The sequence below is a fragment of the Nyctereutes procyonoides genome, unplaced genomic scaffold, assembly GCF_905146905.1.
Source record: "Nyctereutes procyonoides isolate TBG_1078 unplaced genomic scaffold, NYPRO_anot_genome, whole genome shotgun sequence".
NCBI classification, from domain to species: domain Eukaryota; kingdom Metazoa; phylum Chordata; class Mammalia; order Carnivora; family Canidae; genus Nyctereutes; species Nyctereutes procyonoides.
This window is the reverse complement of record NW_026575033.1, coordinates 4,724,626-4,748,498: the sequence shown is the minus strand read 5'-3', so window position 1 is coordinate 4,748,498 and position 23,873 is coordinate 4,724,626. Positions and strand designations below refer to the sequence as shown.

Genomic DNA, 23,873 nt, shown 5'->3' with positions numbered 1-23,873 from the left:
TCTGGATTACACTTCAATGTCAGAAAGCCAATTCAGAAGCACTATTCTACAGCTACTGGTGGCTCTAGAAAAAAGCATTAAGGACTCACGAGACTTCATGACTGCAGAATTTAGATCCAATCAGGCAGAAATTAAAAATCAATTGAATGAGATGCAATCCAAACTAGAAGTCCTAACGACGAGGGTTAACGAGGTGGAAGAACGAGTGAGTGACATAGAAGACAAGTTAATGGCAAAGAGGGAAACTGAGGAAAAAAGAGACAATCAACTAAGGGACCATGAAGACAGATTAAGGCAAATAAATGACAGTCTAAGGAAGAAAAACCTACATTTAATTGGGGTTCCCGAGGGCGCCGAAAGGGACAGAGGGCCAGAATATGTATTTGAACAAATCCTAGCTGAAAACTTTCCCAATCTGGGAAGGGAAACAGGCATTCGGATCCAGGAAATAGAGAGATCCCCCCTAAAATCAATAAAAACCGTTCAACACCTCGACATTTAATAGTGAAGCTTGCAAATTCCAAAGATAAAGAGAAGATCCTTAAAGCAGCAAGAGACAAGAAGTCCCTGACTTTCATGGGGAGGAATATTAGGGTAACAGCAGACCTCTCCACAGAGACGTGGCAGGCCAGAAAGGGCTGGCAGGATATATTCAGGGTCCTAAATGAGAAGAACATGCAACCAAGAATACTCTATCCAGCAAGGCTCTCATTCAAAATGGAAGGAGAGATAAAGAGCTTCCAAGACAGGCAGGAACTGAAAGAATATGTGACCTCCAAACCAGCTCTGCAAGAAATTTTAAGGGGGACTCTTAAAACTCCCCTTTAAGAAGAAGTTCAGTGGAACAATCCACAAAAACAAGGACTAAATAGATATCATGATGACACTAAACTCATATCTGTCAATAGTAACTCTGAACGTGAATGGGCTTAATGACCCCATCAAAAGGCGCAGGGTTTCAGACTGGATAAAAAAGCAGGACCCATCTATTTGCTGTCTACAAGAGACTCATTTTAGACAGAAGGACACCTACAACCTGAAAATAAAAGGTTGGAGAACCATTTACCATTCAAATGGTTCTCAAAATATACCCTAAAAACTATAGAACACTTCTGAAAGAAATTGAGGAAGACACAAAGAGATGGAAAAATATCCCATGCTCATGGATTGGCAGAATTAATATTGTGAAAATGTCAATGTTACCCAGGGCAATTTACACGTTTAATGCAATCCCTATCAAAATACCATGGACTTTCTTCAGAGACTTAGAACAAATTATTTTAAGATTTGTGTGGAATCAGAAAAGACCCCAAACAGCCAGGGGAATTTTAAAAAAAGAAAACCATATCTGGGGGCATCACAATGCCAGATCTCAGGTTGTACTACAAAGCTGTGTTCATCAAGACAGTGTGGTACTGGCACAAAAACAGACATATAGATCAATGGAACAGAACAGAGAACCCAGAAGTGGACCCTGAACTTTATGGTCAACTAATATACGATAAAGGAGGAAAGACGATCCACTGGAAGAAAGACAGTCTCTTCAATAAATGGTGCTGGGAAAATTGGACATCCACATGCAGAAGAATGAAACTGGACCACTCTCTTGCACCATACACAAAGATAAACTCAAAATAGATGAAAGATCTAAATGTGAGACAAGATTCCATCAAAATCCCAGAGGAGAACTCAGGCAACACCCTTTTTGAACTTGGCCACAGTAACCGGAGAAGGATAAACAGTGTATGTTCTCATTCATTTGGGGAATATGAATAATAGTGAAAGGGAATATAAGGGAAGGGAGAAGAAATGTGTGAGAAATATTAGAAAGGGAGACAGAACATAAAGACTTCTAACTCTGGGAAATGAACTAGGGGTGGTGGAGGGGGAGGAGGGCGGGGGGTGGGGGTGAATGGGTGACGGGCACTGAGGGGTACACTTGACTGGATGAGCACTGGGTGTTATTCTGTATGTTGGTAAATTGAACACCAATAAAAATTAATTTATAAAATTAAAAAAAAAAATAAATAATACATAATCATAAATACATACATGATAGTAAAGCCCAGAGAAATAGTGTAGGCTTAAGGTAAATCAGTGGTTCTCAACTAGAGGTGATTTTGCAACTCCTTCATCCTGCTGAAAACATTTGGCAACGTTTGGAAACATTTTGGTTGTCATAACCCTTGGGGATAACCTTTGGTTGTCTTTCCTTGGGGAAAGAATAATGCTACTGAGTCTGTGCAAAAAGTTAAGGGATACTTGCTAAATATCCTGCAATGCACAGGATAGCCCCACACTTACACCAAAAATATTATCCAGCCCAAAATGTCAGTAGTGTTAATGTTGAGTAATTCTGAGCTATACACTATAGAGAGGGAGTAACACCCCAGATAGAAGAAATAAGGAGAGAAGTCAGAACTGTAAAATTTCTTGCATTTCTTTAATCACAAAATTTAGGGAAGCTATGAACATATTGAAAAACTGAGAAGAGTCAGGGTCTGGATCAAAACTGTACTGTTCATATACTCACCACTCAGGGTTGCCTTGGTGAAAAGAACTCCATACTGTTATAGTGGCATAATGACAAGGAAAGTACACAGTACTTACAGGTGTAGTATATTTGCTCTAGTTATTTTCATTGGAGAGAAGGGGAGTTTGGAAGAAATTTGCACCTCAGACAAAAATAACTATGAAAGAGAAGAAGAATATAACTTATCTTTAAGAAGGTAACTGAAATATGTGCATGCCAGGGAGAGCAGCTATATGGTACCAACATGTTTTTTTCATGTTTTTTTTCTGGACAAGTCAGCCTAGGGAGTGGTTCTCAGCCTGTGGTCCCTAGCACTAAAGCATCAGCATCATCTGAGAACTTATAAGAAATGCAGATTCTCATGTCCCATTCCAGACCTACTGATTCAGAAACTCTGGGGATGAAGCCCAGCAACATACACTGTGATAAGCCCTCCAGGTCATTCTGATACATACACGTAGGTAATAAATAATCTAGTTGCTTATCAATTTTTCTCACCTGTTCCACTAAAGTTAACATCAAGACCTGGAAGGAGCCCTAGGCTAAGAAAAGTTTCACTTAAGCGATGCCTTGTGTAGGATGGCTTGGTTTGAAACAATTGGTCCTGTTTCTTGGACTATTTTCTGTACAGATTTCATTGCCTGAAGAAGTGCAATAATACTTTATCAAGAAATCTGATGTCTTCTTCATATACTAATCCACTTAATTCAGCAATGCTAGTAGACATCATCAATCCTGCCATTTGCAACTATGGATGGACCATGGGGGTATTATGCTAAGTGGAATAAGTCAGAGAAAGATAAATACTGTGTGATCTCATTTACATGTGGAATATAAAAAAGAAGTCAACTCATAGATACAGAGAACAGATTGGTGGTTGCCAGAGGTGTGGGGTGGGCCTGGAAAAATGGGTAAAGGGAGTCAAAAGGTACAAACTTCTAAATAAGTCCTGGGGATGTCATGTACAGCATGGTAACTATAGTTAACAATACTGCATTGTATATTTGAAAGTGGCTATGAGAATAGATCTTGAAACTAAGACAGCACTGTGTATTAACTACACTGCAATTAAAAAAAGTTCTTATCATAAGAAAAAATCTGCTACTGTGTGTGGTGATTGATGTTAACTAGATTTACTGTGGTGATGATTTCACAATAGATATAGATATCAAATCATTATGTTGTATACCTGAAACTAATTGAATATTGTGTTAATTACATCTCAATTTTAAGAAAAGTTATCACATACCAGTTACTCGAAGTTTATCTGTACCAACCACAACTTCCTTTTCATCCACAGTAAACAGTGGCTTGCCATCCTTGGAGTTGATCTGAAACTGTTGACTCTGGACCTCTACCATTTTGGGACCTGAACAATTCATTAAAACAGTTTATTATGAAGTGTTTACTATATGTAGTTGTCAGAAATCTCTATGTTTACATGTCATATCACCCAGCAATACCAAATTACTAAATATATAAAATCTGTTACCAATAGTTCTTTTTAATTCTATGATTAATTTTTTAAGTTCTAAGCTTAAATCTATAAAGCATAATGTATAGAGATGCTGAATCACTATGCTGTACACCTGAAATGAATGTAACATTGTGTGTCAACTAAACTCAAATAAAAAAATTAAAAAACAAAACTAAATAAATGTGTCAATCTAGATCAAATTTATGAATGGACACGTTATCCAAAGGTTTTTTCAACTTTACAACTTGCCTAAAATAACATATTTTTTCTACTCAGATTATTGAAATTTGTAAACTTTGGAATATTAACCAACTAAGGATTTTGTATTCTGAAAATGTGAGATTTGTGAAAGACCATTTTATGAATGGCTCACTTCAATGACCAATGTCAACCCAGAAGATGAATCATACTCAGATTTCCTCCTGTGCCCTTATTCTTGGGAGAGGTCCTTACCTGTTACACGCTGGAGGAAAAGACATCACCGTGGAAAATACTTTCAAGTTTCTGTCCTTTCCCTTCCCCCATGTCATTTTTGTCTTGTTCATGCCTTCCTTCTTTATATTTCAGTGACAGAGGTATCACTTTCCCCTCCAAGTTTCATCTCATCAGATGAGCTTTAGACTCATTGCCTGCCAACTCATTATTTACTCAGCAAAGATTTAGTGGGTACTCCCATGTGATGGGCACTGGGGATACTGTGTCCCCAAGAACATATGTGACCCTTGTCTACTCTCAGGTGTTCATCGTTTCATGTTTCCTAATTCATCTTTGTGCTTCCAGTCTTTCTAACCCTGGCAGCATAATGGATTAATCTCTCCAGAATGCAGCTCTCAGCATTTGCACAAGGAACTACATGCGTTTCCTAATTCTTTTGTGTGTTAGCTTTATAGTCTTATCTGTGAGAGATACTGAGAAAATGAATGGATGTCTTAGAGTTTTTATGTGTGTGTCCCTGTATCCTTCCTAGTACTCATTAAAGTTGATGGATACCTAACCAGAAATGAAATAGAAGCTCTTCAAAGAATACATTAAACAGTTTTGGATATGGTCAACAACATATTCTTATGTTATTTCATTAACTGGTATTGCAAGAGTCTTCAGGGATTCTTCATTTAAATATGTCTGTGTGTATGTGTGGTGTGTGTATGTGTGTCAGTTATAAAGCGGAACTCATTTTTCCTCTCTCAATCTTTTTTCCCTTAAGGAAGCCAGACTTTATTTTTTAGATACTTGCCTGTATTTCTGCTCTTTGTACTTTCACCCAGTCTCAGTCACTCAGAGACTCAGTGTCACCCTTCACCTCTTCTGGGCCACTGCTATATCTTATACTGTTATTGTATAAATACTGCTTTGCACTACATGATGAATATGCAGTTATGGGTATGTAAAATTGACAGGGAGAAAAAAATCTGGGATAATTTATCCAGTAAGACCTCACTGTTGAGCTTCCTGGAAATTCATATAACAGTTCTAGGAGGTTTTATTAGGTAAAAGGGGTTTAACTACATGACTGATATACTTTTTCTGTAACTACTGGTTCATATACAGTGACGAACTAGACAACGAGTTTAGGAGCATAATTTTCATGAGTAGCAAAGTCAAATGAACCTTTACTCAAGTCAAAGGAAATGCAAAAATGCAACTCTTGATTTCAGGGTTGTGAGTTCAAGTCCCATGTTGGGTGTACAGATGACTAAAAAAAAATAAACTTAAAAAATGAAAATGCAAAAAAGTGAGTCTGCACTATTCAGCACGAATTTATGGCATGTTTTTCATGTTCAAGGTTCTGTGCTAAGAATTGAGGATACATAAACAAGTGGGATGTAGCTCACAACTTAGAGGAGTTCATAGCCCACTGAAGAGAAAAGCATATGAACCTAGTTTCAGGACAATTTGGGAAGTGCTGTGATACAAGCATGGGCGGGATCCAATGAGAGCCCTGACAGGGAACCTATGGTCTATTCCAAGGCTCAGAAATGGCACCCTGGGGAAATCATGTCTGAACTGACCTTGAAGAAAGAGTTTCTGTTTCCCTGATGAAAGGAGAATGAGACATGCCAGGTAGAGGGAAATACTTGAGTAAAGGCACAGAAGTGAATAAAATTCTATCTTTGTTTTATTAAATACAAGCAGACATTGAATGTTAAATTTAAATATGTAAAAAAAGTAAATATGTTTTCACTTTAGAAAACACTATTAATATACCAAGTGATGACAAGCCCATAATCATAGGGATAGTCATCTCTTAAAATAACTGGGTTTCTAATTAAGCTTTTAAATTTTATTAATATTCTACTGGTTTTTATTAACCTAGCTGAACACTTATTAGAGCTAAGCAATAATCCTCCATTGGAGTTCTTTAAGAAATATGATAAAAATTCTACCTAGCAGATAAAAATAAGAGCTATCTGGGTAAAGTAATATTTTTCATTAAAGGCTTTGGTACAAAGAAGGAAATGAAAAATGAAGGAAATAAAGGAAGGTTTTATGTTCTGACCAATTAAGTTTGCAAAATTGGCTTGAGGGTTTTGCTGGTGAAAATACAACCAAGGTTTTCCTGACATACAGAATCCTTGATAGCTTCAATGGGATGTGTGACTTCCTCTTCACCCCTTCCATCTCAGGCTCACCGCCCAACCCTCTTCCCATATATACCTGGCAAAGAATCAGTCTCTACATTTCAGGTTTATCCTTTATTTCTTGTGCATAAATGAGCAAACACATATATATTTTCTTATATTCTTTTCTTACTTCCATGAAAGGTAGCATACAGTAGATTCTCTTCTGTACTTTACTTATATTGCTTACAAATACATCCCAGAACTTACTTCATATCAACTCTTAGATATTTTCCTCATCCTTTTTTACAGATACATGGTACCTCCCACATGGATATACTGGCCATTCAGCTATTTACCCAGACATATGGATGTGTGAGTGGTTTCCAATGCTTTGCAATTAGGAATATTGCCACAGAGAAGAACTTTACACACATATTTTGTTTTGTTGGGGTTGTATCTTCAGGATAGATTCCTAGAAGTGGGATTATTGGGTCAAAAGGAGTGTATATATATATATATATATATATATATATATATATATATTTGTTAGATTTTGCCATGTCTCTGACTATATCTTTTTGTACAGCATTGACACAGTAATGTTGCATGCATCCTTCACCCATCTGCACATCCTCCTAAATAAACATTGTGTTTTCCTTCAAAGAAGTTCCCCTTTTATTTTTTTACTGTAAAATTTTCAAAATGTAGAACTTCAAAACTTTTAAACATAAGCAAATATTTTTTGAGTTACTAGTTTTCAGAAAAATTATACAAATTTAACATTATACCCAGAACAGAAAACTTGCTTGGGAAGAAATTCATTCTATATTTCTTCTTTTTCAGACATGCATCTTGTGGTGTTACCTTTTGTCTGAGGGAACATCTATTTTTCAGACTGGGTATTCTGGTTGTAATGCCTCATCATAAAGGTCTTCCCCTTTGTGTTTTATTTTTTATTTTTTATTTTTTTTGGAACTGGAAAGTGAATTCATTTGGATTTTCTTCCTAACATACTGTTTTTAGTCTGTCTTTCTAGCCACTGTAGTCGTTAATCTTGTGTGCTCTACAGACTTGGGCTCTTATGAAAACATTCAATATCCTGAAGTATAAGTCACTTGTTTCTGGGCCCACTGGTGGTATTTCAGTATATTTCATTTTGGGGTTTCCTGAGACAGCACTGTGTTTGTTCCTCAGTTGGAAGAAAATCTAGGTAGATTTTCTGGAAATCTTTCTGGATTAGAATCTGCCTAATTGTTTTTTAAGTTAAAAATGCTTCCTTTATTAAAGCCAATACTGCTACTTCTAAGTTCAACTGTGTGCATCTCTATATTGTTCAAAGTGTCATGCCTGTGATGTTAAAGACAATCACTCCCAAGTGTCATCAGGTAGTGGCTTCCTGTGGGTGTCATCCACGATCCCTGCTCCCTGTTCCACAGATATTCAACAACCTGTTCTAGGGAATGAGCAAGTTCTCTCAGGCTCTGGTGTAGACATAAACTCAAGGTTCTTCCACACTTTCCTATGCCAGAAGCACATGACTCTGAAGGAGACACAGTCAAAGATGCTGCAGGTGACCCAGCTGGTCACTACGCCATTTTATCATCTTCATTAATGAAGTGTTGTGATCATAATAGAGCCCTAATCTGCATTATGATAACAAGGTGTTGTACATTCTCCTGAGGACACACCATGATTTTTATATCCAAGATGCAAGGTCACTCTCCGAACAGTCTCCCAGGTAGCAAGTGGAGAGCCTACTGCAGGTACAGGGAACTGCTTCCTGCACTCCAACTGTGTGCTCAAAATAGTGCTTTGCAAGCGCTGGTTAGAAGTGTTCTGAGGGCACCAGTTTTGGCTTTCCACCCCTCTGTGAACATACTAGTCAGACTCTTGGCAAGTTCTCACTGTTCTTCAGGAAAGAGTGACACATGTAAACCCACTCACCATTGGCATCCTTCTTGCCCCAAGACTGGTACTTCCCACCTATCTCTTGTCATTCTCTACCTCTTTCTCAATTCTAGAATGTCTGCTCTGGAGATGTAATCTAGCATCAAATTCTTCATATTCTTGCACTCTTGCTTCTTGTTTTTTTTATTATAGGATTTATTTATTTATTTTAGAGAGAGAATATGCAAATGGCAGAGGGAGAAGAAGGAGAGAATCTCAAACAGACTCCTTGCTAAGTATGAAGCCCAATATGGGGCTTAATCTCACAGTCCTGAGATCATGACCTGGGTGGAAATCAAGAGTCAGATGCTCAATGGACTGAGCCACCCAGGCACCCCTTTGCACTCTTGCTTCTCTCAAGACCTCTGTAGACTCACCCCAGAATCTCCTGCAACATCTGAGGATATGGTGCTCAGAAAAGCCAAATCAAAGTTCTGGAAGATGTCATCACAATATTCTCTTTGTGTGTTTTACACCGGGTAGATCTTGGAGGGATCTCAGTGAAAGGATATCGAGCTGCTATCTTGGATAGCATTGATTACCACTATCATGACTTCCCTAGACTTTTTGTCAATTACAAAATTGTTGCCCTCAGAGCAATGTTGATGTACTTGTGCAGCTAACAGAAGACTCTTGGTTTTTTCCCTTTGAAGGGGTTTCAGAAACCTTTGTACAAAAGGATCAAAGTTAAAGAGCAAAAGCCCATGAATTCTCATCAATCTGAAGACAGCGTCTCTAAACATCACCCTCATTCACCTCTTCTCAGAGCATGCTTTGTGCTTTAGCAATTCATTTTCTGAACTTGGGGAATCATTAATCAAGCGAACAGCTGAAAAGTCAACCTCTCAGTTATTCTGCTTTTGTCTCCTGAGTACATTCTTAGATTCATAGCCTGTTGCAACTGTATGTTGGGGGCTTCTCTTCTCTGTGGCACACTGCACTACAAGGCCCTTCATCCTCAGATCCTGAGTCACTACCCTGTTCCTCCTATTTCCTTAGGAAGGATTTCAAAGCAGCAATATCTTGGTGACTTCAGAGAAATATGCAGCTGGGATAACCCTGGTATTTTTGGCTTCATTTCTAATATTTCTTCCATTGAGTTAAAAATCATCACATGGAAAGATATCTTGGCTGCAGGTACACTGCTATCTTGTAATTGAGCATGCATGGAATTCCGTAATACTACATTCACTTTATTCTTCTGTTTTACCTTATATGCTTTATATTAGGCACACTCTGAGCATATAAAGTCTTTTGCAGAAGCATATCATGGCAATGCAGTTCTAAGAACCCTAACAAACTTGATGGATTGATGAGATTCTTATTTCTCAGCTTTGCTATTCGAAGACCTGGATCAAAGACATGTGAGATTGTAGCAGAGGGTCTCTTTCAGCACCCAGGAAAATGACTTGTATGTCTGGGTGGCAGTGACCAAACAGTGCCATAAACATCCCCAGCTTCTCCACTGGGTTTTTTTGGTTGTAGTTTGAATAGGTCCACTTGGATTGGTAGCGACTACAATGCTATAGAAATCCCTCAAGGTAGAGGCCAGTGGTCTGGCTGGATCACATTCTGTATCTACTGCCAGTTGCTGGAAAGCTGGTGCTCCACAGGATCCACTGGCTAAGTTCTCGTTAAACTCAACTGCCAAAACTGGCCAGCCCATCTCAGTTGCTGCTTGCTTACTTCTGGGCGTGTCTTATTTTTAAGCTAAACAAAATTCATTTCTATTATTTGAAATTGAAAGAAAATTAACTGTGCTAACCAGAGCTGCACTTAGAATTAGTAAGATTCCATTACTGTTGCTATGAATTGGTATCTTTCAGTTCAAGGATTTGAAATGCTAGCTATTATTGATTACTTGTCAATGTTTGATTTCTTTTGGGATTTAAACTTTTGGTTTTGACTGTATTGGTTGCCATTTTTTTCAGTAGTTTTGTTCATTTAATTAAGTGGGATTAATTTGCTTAGTTCACAGAAATTACATTTTAATATCCAGGTTGGCTAAATTTAGCTTCTTTCAGAAAAGATGAGGCTGGAATGACTGTGATTATGGGAAGTCATTTACTTGAAAATAACCTTGGTGAGCTGAGTGGTATTCCCTGATTCAGGGTTCTTAATATAAAAGAGGTTTTCCAGTGAAAGTTTATTAGGAAATCACTCATTTTAACACAATCTCAAGCATGAAACACCATGGTTAAAACTCATGATTTAAGGTTAATTTAAACTAAAGTAATTCTAATGGGAAATTTTTTTTCTGTTTTTTTTTAAGTACATTTCTTGGTCACAAAAATGGTAACCATACTTGCAGGAACTAGGGCAGTTACTGGTGTGCAATAATTTAGGGATATCTGGTTGGAGAGAGGGAGTGTTACACTCCTGACTGATGGAAATAAGTCCTGAGGTTTGTTTTTCCTGCTAACTACTATTCCTGTTAACTACTAATCCCTGATAACGGTTAATTTGTATTACCTCCTGGTTTGGCTTTTTCTGCTACATAGTGATGTTTTCTTAAGCAAATGAGCTTTCCACAGCTTCAGTTTTTTTCATTCATGCAATTAGAGGCAGGTTTACATTATGTCTAACTCTCTTGTATGATAAATGAAAATCCACATTCAACAAAAAATTAATGAGGAAATATTTGTATTAAATCAATTTTATTGGAGTGTAAAAGGAATCTTTTAATTTTGGAGTTCCTAAGAGATACATGTATATTATTTATATGTTATTACGTACTTAACAGCATATAGAAAGTAGCACATAGGCATCCGATAAATGTTGAACACATGACAAAAGATGAGCAAAAATCCCTCAAACAAAAGCTATAGTCAAAGAATTTTATGAAATAAAGGTGAAAGATAAATCATGATACTACATAATTCATTAAGAAAATACGATTTGATTTAGATAAGTTTCAAGACCATGTACGCTGGATAAACTCAGATTTATCTCTAGACCCACTGAGAATTTTACTGAACTTAGTGATCAAACAAACTTTTAAGCAAAAGATATATTCATTATTAGGAATAAGTTATAAAGATTAAAGAAGAACATATAATATGGAACTCTTGTATTAGTATGATAAAAAGGAACCATTAGGTTCATTAGGTTAATTATATGGCAGTAGTTACCAATGTAACATTATTCTGTTTTGTAAAAACAGCCATTAGAAAAGAGACACTGAAAGTTACTAGTTCGTGTTGGCAGGACACAATTTACCTGTTTTCCCATAATCCAAAGGGCCACCCAATTTTTTGGACTTGGCACATCTATAGACTGCTGGTAGTATAGAGAATGGGTACGTATTCCATTCACTGGGTGGTTTGCTCTTTTGTCATTTCTTCCATCTATGGTCTTTCTCTCTAAGTCTTGTTATCACCATGTGAGATTCCATGGGATCTCACTCCTTGGTGAGATTATTCTTTGGTTTTAGCTGGTTGGATGGGTGTGGTCTGCTGACCCAAGGGCAGCGGGTTAAACATATTAGGTGAACCAATAAGAGTAGTTTGTTGTGAATTTAGAATTTGTGCAATTGAAAACTAAGGTGGTTGGTGTTGAGAACTACAGCCAATCAGGTGAAGAACCAGAGAGGTCCTGTAGGGCCTACAGAGTTAGAACTGATGCAGCCAAGTGAAAACAATGGGCAAAGATACATTGGAAACGAGGGTTATGTGGGAGAGAAGAAAGGAAGGGAGAAGGAGGGGGTTGGGAGAGAGAGAGAGAGACAGAGAGAGAGAGAGAGAGAGAGAGAGAGAATCTTTTGGCTCTTAGCCCTGGTTCTTTTTTTTTTTAAGATTTTATTTATTTATTTATTTATTTATTTATTTATTTATTTATTTATTTATTTAAGAGAGAGAGAGAGAGAGAGAGAGAGAGAGATGCAAGTGTGGTAGGGAGAAGGACAAGCAGACTCCTCATTGAGCATGGATCCTGACTTGGGCTCATTCCCATGACCCTGAGATCACAACATTACCAAAATCAAGAGTCAAGTGTTTAAACGAGTAAGTCACCCAGGCGCCTCCCCAGGCTTCTAGGGGAAATAAAGGTTTAGGTGCCTGTGAGCCTCTTTTCACATTTTCACCAACTGATCAATACATAACTTCGTTTTTGTTTTATGTATGTTTCTGGGTAAGGACATTTTATTTAATATATATTGAGGATTTCCCTAGCTTTATTGGATGTAATTGACAGAAACATTCTGTAAGTTTAAGGCATATAATTTGATAATTTGATATTTGTATATATTGTGAAATGATTACCATAATAACATTAGTTGACACATTAAAAAAAAAACTACTTTGGTTCCTTTGGTCTCAGATCAGATTCTTTTGCATTCTGTAATAATCATTGTTTCTTTTACTACCTTGAATGGTCCTCTATTTCTTAGAATCAAAATAATTTTAATTAGAATACTTCAGACTGTCTCCCCTGTGATGCCAACTATTCTCTGTGGTCAACATAGTATGACATTTAGAAAACTCATAATTTAACTGTTCATAAATAACTCTGAATTTTTTAGAAGAGAAAAAAAATGTATCCATTCAGCACAGCTCCCCATGGAACAATTACATGCCAAGCACTGTGAAATCAGACTCACCCACTTTTAATCTGCCTGTGACCTCTCCTTCAGAGTTGCGTGCATTGACCGTCACATTCTGAGTTGACTGCAGAAGCAGAGATGAGTCCTAGGAAGGCATTTATAAAATTTGACAAATACATACTATTTAAAATGACTGTATCTTTATATTCATACATAAACTTAGGATTTATATGACATAATTTCTCCATAGTCACAGATCCTGTGACACTACAGTATTTTAAAATCCTGGATTATATTACATGAAAAGAGTAATTGAATGTACTTTCCCCCCAAAGTTTAAAACAATACAAATTTATTATATCATAGTTTTTTTTTTTTTTGTGGGTCAGGAGTCCAGGAAGAGTCTACCCTGGTTCTAAGTTCAGGGTCTCAAGGGGATGGCAGGGCTGAGGTTTCATTCCAAGCTCAAGATCTTCTTCTAAGCTGATGTGGTTGGTGACAAAATGCATTTCCTTGTTGCTATAGATGTCCTAACATTTACAAAAATAAATTATAATACTCTTTTGGGTTTCTGCTGCTTATGTGCACTAGCCACAATATACCACAATAGTTCTCAAAGTGAGGATCTAAAATAATCAACTTTTAATCATTGTTTTTTCTATTCCAAGGAATTAAAATTTCATTTCTTATTATTTATGTCAAGGACATGATATATATTTAGGAGGTAAATCAGAGAATGGTTAGTTTTTCTATGATAAATACCATGTTACTTATTTTCCAAATGTGAAGTGTTTTCAAAATTTCAAAAGGGCTTTCTAAAATTTGTCAGATGCTTATGTTCTTTGAATTTTTTGTTGAAAGATAAAATGGCTTCATGGGCACATTGGTGCCTTTTGTGGTATCATAGCTCTGGAGGGGGGGTTTTGTATTACAGATCATCTTTTGCTTTTATATAAACAATTTCTTCAAAAAGAATGCAAGAATTGGGTGGTGAGATTCAGGTAGGTTTATGGTCCATTCAGAGGGAACCAAATATCTTCCAAAGCTGTAGGGAATAACGTGAAATTTCAGAAGGAAAGAAGTTTCAGGAGGGCTCTGGAACTCTGGCAGGTCTAAAATTCTCCAAATTGCTTTGTGGAAGCAGACAGATCTATTGGCATCTCATGTTTTATCCAATGATATGACCTTAATACTGGTTTTTGCACTGTTCAAAAATAACTAGCACAGTAATAAGAGTTAACAGTGCCCCGGGGTCAAGGGGGGCACACCTCATGCAATCTCTGGGCTTTCTCAGTGTGTGGTGGTCTCCTCCTCCATGGTACTCTACCCTATGAACCTCAGGTTGGCTGCTTTTCCTTGGACTCCTAACTGAATCTTCTCAACTTGGAGAGAAGACCTGCCTCTGCGTTGGTCCTCTCCCTCACTGTGGCCTTAGAGAGTCTCTCCAGACAGTAAACTGGGGTAGTCCTAGGGTTCACCTCATTTGTTTCCTCTCTCAGAGAGAACTATCATGACTGCCATGGTGCAGTGTTTGAAAACTGTCCTATTCCACTTCGGTGTTATCACAAACTACCAGAGGCTGGGTGGCTTATAAACAATGAAGCTTTTCTCACAGTTCTGGAGGCTGGGAAGTCTAAGATCATGGTGCTGGCAGATTTGTTGTCCGGTGAGACTTTCTGGTTCACAGAAGGTTCCTTCCAGCTCACATGGCAGAAGGCATGAGGGAGATCTCTCAGGGCTCTTTGGTAAGGGCACTAATCACATCATGAGGGTGCCGTCCTCATGAGCTAATATCCCCAAAGCCAGCCACATCTCCTAGTAATACCACCTTGGGAGTTAGGTAAAACCACTGTTCCATATACATCCCCAGTTTTGTCAGTTGTTCAATAAAAGCACATAAATCTGTTCCCTGTTATTTCTGTCTTGTATTTATCTGTTTTGATTTTGTAATTTCTTGTTCTTTTAATAAAAGCCACTCAGAAATAGCTTTAAACTCTGTGAGATTTTTTAAAATTTAAAGACAATTAGCCAACATACAGTACATCTCTGTGAGAGTCTTAAGTGTGCTCTTCTAGTCATTTTCACAATGGTTCTTTTTACTTCGATGGAAGTGGATTCTCTTTTTGTGTAGAGTTCATTTGGCCTCCTTATTTTATTTATTTATTATTATTTTTTAAGGATTTTATTTATCCATTCATGAGAGACACAGAGAGGCAGAGACACAGGGAGAAGGAGAAGTGGGCTCCCTGCAGGGAGCCTGATATGGGACTTGATCCCAGGACCCTGGGATCACGATCTGAGCTAAAGGCAGATGCTCAACCACTGAGCCACTCAGGTGCCCCTTGGTGTCCTTATGTTAGATGGAGGTTTCCTCATGTGGTTTCAAGTTTCAAGTCTCAAGCTCCCTGTGTGGATCTATTTTAATTTTGGCACTCATGCAGCCTGTCTTAAGACTTTATCATCGTTTTCATTCAGACCCCCAGGCTTCTCAGTTTTCTAATAGTGGTTCAGGGCTTGTGTCCTCCGTGACACCCGGGTCTTGGTCTGGCATCTTTATGGGTTCCATTCCACACATACACAGCTATATTCAAGCCTGGGCTGTAGGTGCAACTCTTTTCTGCCTTTCATTGCTGTCTCATGCAGTGAATCTGCCTGGAGTCAAGCAGTCCCATCAGGTGCCATTTGGTCTCTGTTCGTCTGTGGGCTTTGATGGTAAGCTGTCCCTACCTCTCTCCAGGACCATGAACCTCAAAGATAATCATTTCAATAAAGCTTTACCACTGTGTGTTTCATCTTCATTTCATTTTTGACTGTATCTATATGTTTCTAAATACAACCTTTTTGTTTTATCAAACACAACTGTTATGTGTTTAGGTCAATGGGCAGGGTGGATGATTTTAAATCATGAGCTCCAGGGATGCTCTTGACAGGATGTTATGTGTTAATTGTGAAGAGCAATCGCACAGAGTACCATGATGAATTATATTTATAATAAAGAAATTCTCTCACCTCAGCAGATTAGATAAATGAATATGTGTTGTGTTTTGCAAATTCATCTCTGTAGTTTTATGGAAAATTATTTCCTGGACTCATCTTTGAAAAGGAAACATACATCAGTGCATACAGAAAATATAAAATGTAATTTTGTTCAGTTAATCCTATTATTAGAAAGCCATGTTAGTTACCAGATACTCTCTATTCTTTGTGATCACATAATATTCTATGTGATCACATAATATTATCCCATAATTTTATGTATCACTTCACATATTTCCTCAATGCATCATTGTAAGACTTAATACATGATTATCTAAAAGAAGTTATATAATTTTGCTGTTTTGTTAAGTATGCTGGAAATGAAAAAAAACTGGTCAAACTAAAAGTACTATGAAAGCCAGAATATTAAATTTGCTATGAATGAATCATCTGATTTCAGTCACCAGGCTATTCTACTAGTCTTATCTCTTCAAAAATATGATAGGGGATCAGCCAACATAACTCTGGGTGGGGCAGTGGCTAAGTCCTAATATTTAAATTCTTTTCTCACATCTGACCTCCCCTCTTATAAAAGCTTGGGTTCATTCTCCATGTTCCCATAGACAGGGATATTTAATACACTGAAATGCCATAATTATTAATATAAACATATTATCTGAAGAAGAATTGAGCTCATGCATGTATCAGCCTGTCACGTTCCAGGTCATTTGCCTGCTCCTACTGTCAACAGAGACATAATCAGAAGGAATATGGTAGTGCCTAAGAGCTACTATGTGTGTTGCACTTTCTATAATCTCTCCTGGGCAGTTGATATTTATGTGTAAGCTTTACAGCACATTGCATTATGGTTGGTAGTAGAGCTTGGTGATTGTCCTGATGTCCATGTAGGGGTGTGGTTTATCTCTAAGACCATGTGTGTTCTCAGTGGTTGGACTTTTATACCCTTTCCAATTGACCTAAAGTAGCTAGAAGAGCTTCTGCATGTAGGAGATACTGACATACACATTCATATCTAGAGATATGAGTGGAAAATGAAGAGTGCACTCCTCATACAATTGATAAGTTATGGTTGGATGAAGTTCAACATTTTGTTGGAATAATGCCACCTAATCAATAATTCAGCAAAATGTTTATCTTTACTACAAAGTCCATAGCATCACTTAAAGAAAAATAGAGCATATTACAAAAACTGACTATATTTTATGTGTGGCTCTCCCTGTTATAAATTCCATGGAGGTAAATGAAGGTAATATTGAAGTAGATTTATTTATAAAGTCACATTTAATGGGAATGTTTAATCTACTTATGAAGAATCCTACAGGACCATAATCTATAATTAGCATAATTAGTACAGAACCTACTACTATGAAACTAATTTCTTTCTAAGCCTCTCAGATAATTTTAAATGCCTCGAGAAAGTGTATTTAAATTACCTGCACTAATGGAAAGAAGTTTAGATTATTTTTGATAAAGGTTTTAATTACCAAACCTTTTTTATTATGGTCTAAATTACTGAAGCCATGAAATTCAGATCTGAAGCACATGAAAAAGGAACCTTTTTATAATGTAATATCAGAAATATGTTTTACAACCTTCTAGCCAAGCTTTTTATAAAGAGTGTAACAGCAATGTGTGTATATGTATACATTCTAAGAACCTCTTCTGAGGTATGTTGAATTTCTGTGCTTAATGATTATTTTTCAGAAAACACAAAATATTTAAATGTTTCATCATTTTCTTACCACTCTGGAGTGTATTTCCTTGGCATACAATGGGAATAAAAATTCTGATTCTCCTTCTAGGCGAAGACCATCTTTTGTAACACGCAAATGACCCATTCCTGTCTGTTAAAAAGAGGAGACAATAGAGATTTTATTATTGCTTTCTTTTCCCCTTCTTTTAGTGTCAACTAGGATTACAGATGCATTTTCACAAATTTTCTATTGGCACTTTTCTATATTTCTCTTAAATACTCTATTTAAAACTTTAGTTGTTTTTATTCAATTGTCAGTATTTCATTAACTCTTGTGTAATACAAAGGACTATTTAAGAAATACATATTAGATTTAAAGAGTCAATGTATAATAAACACCCAAGAGCCCACCATGACCTAAGAAAAAGGTTCTTACCATTACTATTTAAAAACATTTTAAAAAATTAAGATGCAATAAAACAGACCATTTTAAGGTGTATAGTTCTATGAGTTTTAACCATACACAGGGTATATAACATTCTTTCACCACCACCCTCTACCATACCTTAAAGCTTTTCAAGCTTATTTGGTAAGTTTACAATATAGCAACTGTTTATTGGCCATTTCTTAAGTGAAAAGCAATATTGCAGGAAGTGAATCTCTATTCAATATGTCTGTTCTCAAGGAATTTTCAGTCATTAAGAATGATCACAAAGGATAGAAGACTTAATTCTGGTGATTATTGGTGCTATCAGAGCTGTTAAATCTTGTAGACATTTTTAAACTTCATTCCCTTTGTTTTCTCAGCAGAATTCAGCACTGGATCTCTTTCTTGTTGGAACACTATCCTCACCTGGTTTCTGGTATACCACGGTCTCCTAGCTTTTCTCCTTGGCATCCACACATATTTATCCCCTCTACCCAGCCTCTGACTGCTGGCCTTCACAAGCTCAGTCAGGCACTTTTCTATGACCCCTCCCTGACCACGCCCTCAGCTTCAATCACCATCTCGGTGTGGAAATTCTCACGTGTTTTTATTTGCAGTTTACATTCTTTCTTTTGATCTCCAGACCCATATATACAACTATCTCTCTCTCCCTTTTGAGTATCTTGGGAGCACCTAAATATAACAAACTTAAGTTCTGATCTTTGCTTTCTCCCCTCCAAGATAGAGGTAGGTTTAAAAAGGGGAGAGCAGAATGGTCAGGAAAATGAAACAAAAACATTAAGGGCCATTTTATAGGATGATAGGTGATTTTTGGGACAGAGATATGGTACTCTGAACTGAATGCCATAGATTTCTCTCTTCAAGAACTCCACTGGTTGATAAGCCTCATTAACAAGAACCAGATTCAATCTTGAATTACTCTGCTGGTTATCTGTCTGTAAACCACCATTATGGTCCTCTTCTCAAATTTAGGTGTGGGAGCAGTGGATATTGTAACTGTGCTTAATGGAAGTCTCTCAATGCTGCTGAGTTTGGGTCAATCCCCACCACAGGCAGAGCAGCTCTCCTGAGTCACACACATGTGACTCAGTGTAGAGCTTAGTTTGAAGAATGGGCTCAAAATCTAAAAAGTTGACAACTACTGTTCTACAGTTTCTCACAAAATCTAACCATGAATTGTAAGGCACAGTTTACGAAATTAAGCCAACATTAGCATATATAATATTGCTAATGTTGGCTTTAATTATGTATAATAAACCAATTTTTAGCAAACAGTTTTTGCCCTAGAGTTAACCAAAGTGAAGTTTCAAAATTACATATTCAAATCTGAAAATGTGCTGCTGAATTTCTGGGTTCAATGAAAAAAATGCCAGGAGTTTTTCTGGACTCTATTTTGCTATATTAGGGGAAAAAACAATAAAAAAGTAATGCTAATTCCAGCCTCTGAAGTAGCTCATTTACATAATCAGGCTGCGAAAGCTAGTTGTTCCTTGTCATGTGTCATTTCCTCCTCTTTGAAAACTGAGGAAATTGACATGAGGTAACCCAAACTCCTTCTACCTATACTATTCTATGGTTTTAATACAATGAATTACAACCTCTGCAAACAACCAATCATTCCTCAGTGCCTGAAAACAAAAGAATATACCTATTTGTCTAGGTTTTGTGTGTGTGTGTGTGTGTGTGTGTGTGTGTCACATATGTTGAGGCATAACATAAAAAATAAAATTTATCGTTTTCAGTGAACATTTTTGCACATTTTTCACAAAGTACAAAATATCAACACAGTGAGGATATAGAACAGTTTGAGATAATAAAAATGCCCCCCAGCAGTCACTCCCCACTCCCACACTCCCACACCTTGGCGACCATTGCTTTCTGTTCCAATAGTTTTGCCTCTTGCAGAATGTCATATAAATGGAATCATACAATATGCAGCCTTTGCAGACTGCCTTCTTTCTGTTCCAATAGTTTTGCCTCTTGCAGAATGTCATATAAATGGAATCATACAATATGCAGCCTTTGCAGACTGCCTTCTTTCAGTAGAATAATGCATTTGGCATTCATCCATGCTTGTGTGCATATCAGCAGTTTGTTTCTTTTTAGAGATGAATTGTATTCCCCTGAATGAATATACCACTATTTGTTTATCCATCTATCAGTTGAAGAACATTTAGGTTGTTTTGATGATTATTAAAAAAAAGTCTTCTGTGTGAACATAATTATCATTTCTATTGAACAAATGCCTAGTAATGGGATTGATGGGTTGTATGGTAAGTTTATAGTTTTTCTTATAAGAAATAAGAAACTGCAAACTGCTTTCCAAGGTACTTGTACCATTTTCCATTCCCATAAGCAATATATGAGTGCTCTGGTTCACTGTATTTTTGTCAGCACTTAGCATTGTCAGTATTTTTTTCCCATTCTAATAGGCATATGATGATATCATATTGTGGTTTTAATTTGTATTTTCTTAATGACTAATGATGTCAAGCATTTTCAACGTGCTTTTTGCTATCCGTATATCTTCTTTGGTAAAATGTGTGTTTAATTTTTTTCTACTCATTGTTTCTTTTCTTATTTTTGATGGTTTAGAGTTCTTTATATGTTCTGTATACAAATCTCTGTTGATATGTAATTTGCAAATATTTCCACCCAGTCAGTGGTTTTTTATTTCTTTAACTGTGTCTTTTAAAGAGCAAAAGTTTTTAATTTTCAAGAAGTTTATCATTTTTGTCTTCTATGCTTATGCTTTTGATATTTTATATGGAAGCTTTACCTAAAGCAAAGAAATATTTTCTCTCTTATATTTTTTTTCTAGAATTTTTAGTGTTAGAATAAACATTTAAGTCTAATTCTTATGTTTGTTAACTTTTATGTATGGTGTGAGGTACAGATAATGATTATTTTGCATATGGATATCTAATTATTTCAGCTCAATATAGTGAAAATTTTTACCAATGTCCACTGAATTACTTTTGTACTTTCGTCAAAAATTAATTAACCATGTATGGTTGTATTTCTGGATTCTCTATTCTGTTCTACTGACCCATGTGTCTATCCTTACTACACTGTATTGGTTACTCTAACTTTACAGTAAGGCTTGATATCACATAGTATGAGTTTACTAATTTTGTATTCTTCAAAACTGTTTTGGCTATTTTAATTCTTAAAAAGATTTTTGCTATGATACAGTATGCTTAACAAAACTTGCCATTGTAGCCATTTTTAATTGTATAAGTTCAGTGATATTAAGTACATTCGTATCGTTGTGCAATCACCACCATCTATCTCCGTAACTTTTTCATCTTTTCCAACTGAAACTCTGTACTCACTAAACAACAACTTCCCATCTCCCAATCTCCCAAACTCTGGTAATCACCATTCATTCTACTTCCTGATTCTATGAATCTGATTATTTTAGGTACCTCATTTGAGTGGCATCATATAAATTTCTCTCTTTTTTTAAAACTGTATTCTAGTTTCTTGCCTTTAAATATAAGTTTTAGAATCAGCTTGTCTATTCTACAAAAATTTTTGCTGGGATTTTGATTAGCAATGTACTGAATATAAGTATCGATTTGGGAGAATGGACATTTAACAACAATGCATCTTCCAATGCTTAAGCACTATTTCCCATTTACTTAATTTTAAAGATTTCTTTCATCTGTGTTTTGTATTCCTCAACATACAAATCATCCATATTTTGCTAGATTTTTACATAAATACTTCATGTCTCTTGGTGCCATTGTAAACGATATTTTTATTGCATACCAGTTTCCATTTAGTCAGAATTGTTCTGGTTTATGCTTTTTCCTTCCTTTATTTTCAAACTCCCTCCATTTTTTCCTTTGTGTCTCTTGTAAGAGATTACAGATGATAATTTTAAAAGCACAACTTGAAAATGTCTATTAATAGTTTAATGTTCACACTCAATGAAATTACTGAAATATTTTGATGGATTTCTACTATCTTATCTTTCCTTAAAAAAATTTACAGTAGTTATTGACTATAATCTCCTATAACCTGGGAATCATTTTGTCAGTAAAATGGCCTCTTGAGTGCTGATACCCATACCAAATCTCTATAAGAATATTGTGGTTTTAAGAATAAAAAAGATTAAAAAAAAGATGTAAGGTTCCATTAATCCCAAGTGTTCTTGTTAAATAAAATGCTTCATCTGGGTGAAGAGGGCATCTATGAAGAGGCATGATCAGTATTGGGTGTCAGGTTCCAAAAGGGTGAATAGTACCCTCAACATTGAAGCTCCCAGTGAAGGGTGTCAAGCTCAGGTGGAATGGGGAGGTATCTGTGTAGGAGAGAGAGTGTTGGTGGAGGTATGAGAGTAGAAACATGAAGGGGAGTGATTAAATAAGTAGATGAAAGAGCAATGGGAGCCAAGTTCCTCATGTCATGGAAGGGAGGTATAAATTATATATAATATAATATAATATAATATAATATAATATAATATAATATATATATATATATATATATAATTCTGTCATGTTGGATTGAATTTAAAATTTGTATGAACCCATGGTGCTCCGTGGTGTACGCGGATAGGTAGAGAAATAAATGTTCATACAAAGGTGTGTGTGTGTGTTAGTTATATGTCTTCTGACTGGGTCTGGGAGAGTAGCACCACGTCAACAGCCATGAGAATGTCTGGCATTTGAATCTTCACTTCTAAGTACTGTTCCCCACTAAAAGGAACAAGAACTCCTTGGAGAGGCAGCTAATTTCAGGGCCAGGGTAAGGAAAGAGGATGATGAGCCTGGAAGATCTTGTGCCAAAAGACAAGGAAGGGCTCAAAGAATAATGAAGATAGGTCAAAAGGCAGAAAAGTCAGCTAAAAAGGCCTCCTAGAAGCCAAATCAGATTCAACATGAACGTCAAAAGAAATGACACTAATGGATTATGAAAGCCCACTAGGTAGAATTAGAAATCAGGAGTCCATACAGGCATTCAAAAATAAACAAATGAACAGGAGGGTTGATGAAAACAGGACCTTTACATAGTTTGAAACTATTTCCTTACAAATTAATTATAACTGTAAATGGGAAAATAGTAATTTTACAGGGAAGGAGACTGGGTCTTTCATCAAGTGCTCAAAGTAGTGAGCCAAATAAAAAATATGCTGTGCTGATGAAAGTCCTAAATTCCAGAGGATGAAACAGAGGGTTTCTGGAGTTGGGGAAGGACGGGAATAGGAACAGGATAGTGCATGTGCAAAGCCTTAGAGCATTTGAGTGCAGGAGATGAGCAATGGGGAGATGAGGGTTTCTTATGGTGTTCAACATCAATCGGGATGGAAGGAAAATGGGCATTAAGTGCAGTGTACCTGACGCAGATGGTGGAAGTACATCTGTGATGGTGAGAGGGCAGTGAGAGGGCAGTAAGAGGGCAAGCGCCTGATGCTCCCTATTTATTCTTGTTGATGAGGGAAGGGTCTGCAGCACCAGGGCCATAGGACTGGCCCACTCTGTGCAGGTCCATTCTTGACTCTTGTGAGATGGGGCTGACTTGCTCTGGATTCCTGGGGCTCTCTCTGGACTCTTGCTGATTGCATTGTGGTTCCCACACTTTTACTACATTGTATCATATGGATTTCAGCATGCTCTTTCATGCTTCCATGCATTTGCTCATATTGTTGACTAATAATTTTAATTTACAG

The 23,873-nt window shown here is 36.7% G+C and overlaps 1 protein-coding gene across 3 annotated transcripts in view; it reads right to left on the bottom strand.

Annotated features, from left to right (window-relative positions):
* The window catches only part of SGCG (sarcoglycan gamma), a 127,175-nt gene that overhangs the window by 22,366 nt on the left and 80,936 nt on the right, over positions 1 to 23,873 (bottom strand). For all 3 annotated transcript variants that reach the window (XM_055317251.1, XM_055317252.1, XM_055317253.1), the window contains exons 3-5: positions 17,798 to 17,899; positions 13,116 to 13,203; positions 3,783 to 3,902 (exon numbers count right to left, since the gene is read on the bottom strand). In XM_055317251.1, coding sequence (XP_055173226.1) covers positions 3,783 to 3,902; positions 13,116 to 13,203; positions 17,798 to 17,899 — 310 coding nt within the window. The remainder of the gene's footprint in view (positions 1 to 3,782; positions 3,903 to 13,115; positions 13,204 to 17,797; positions 17,900 to 23,873) is intronic.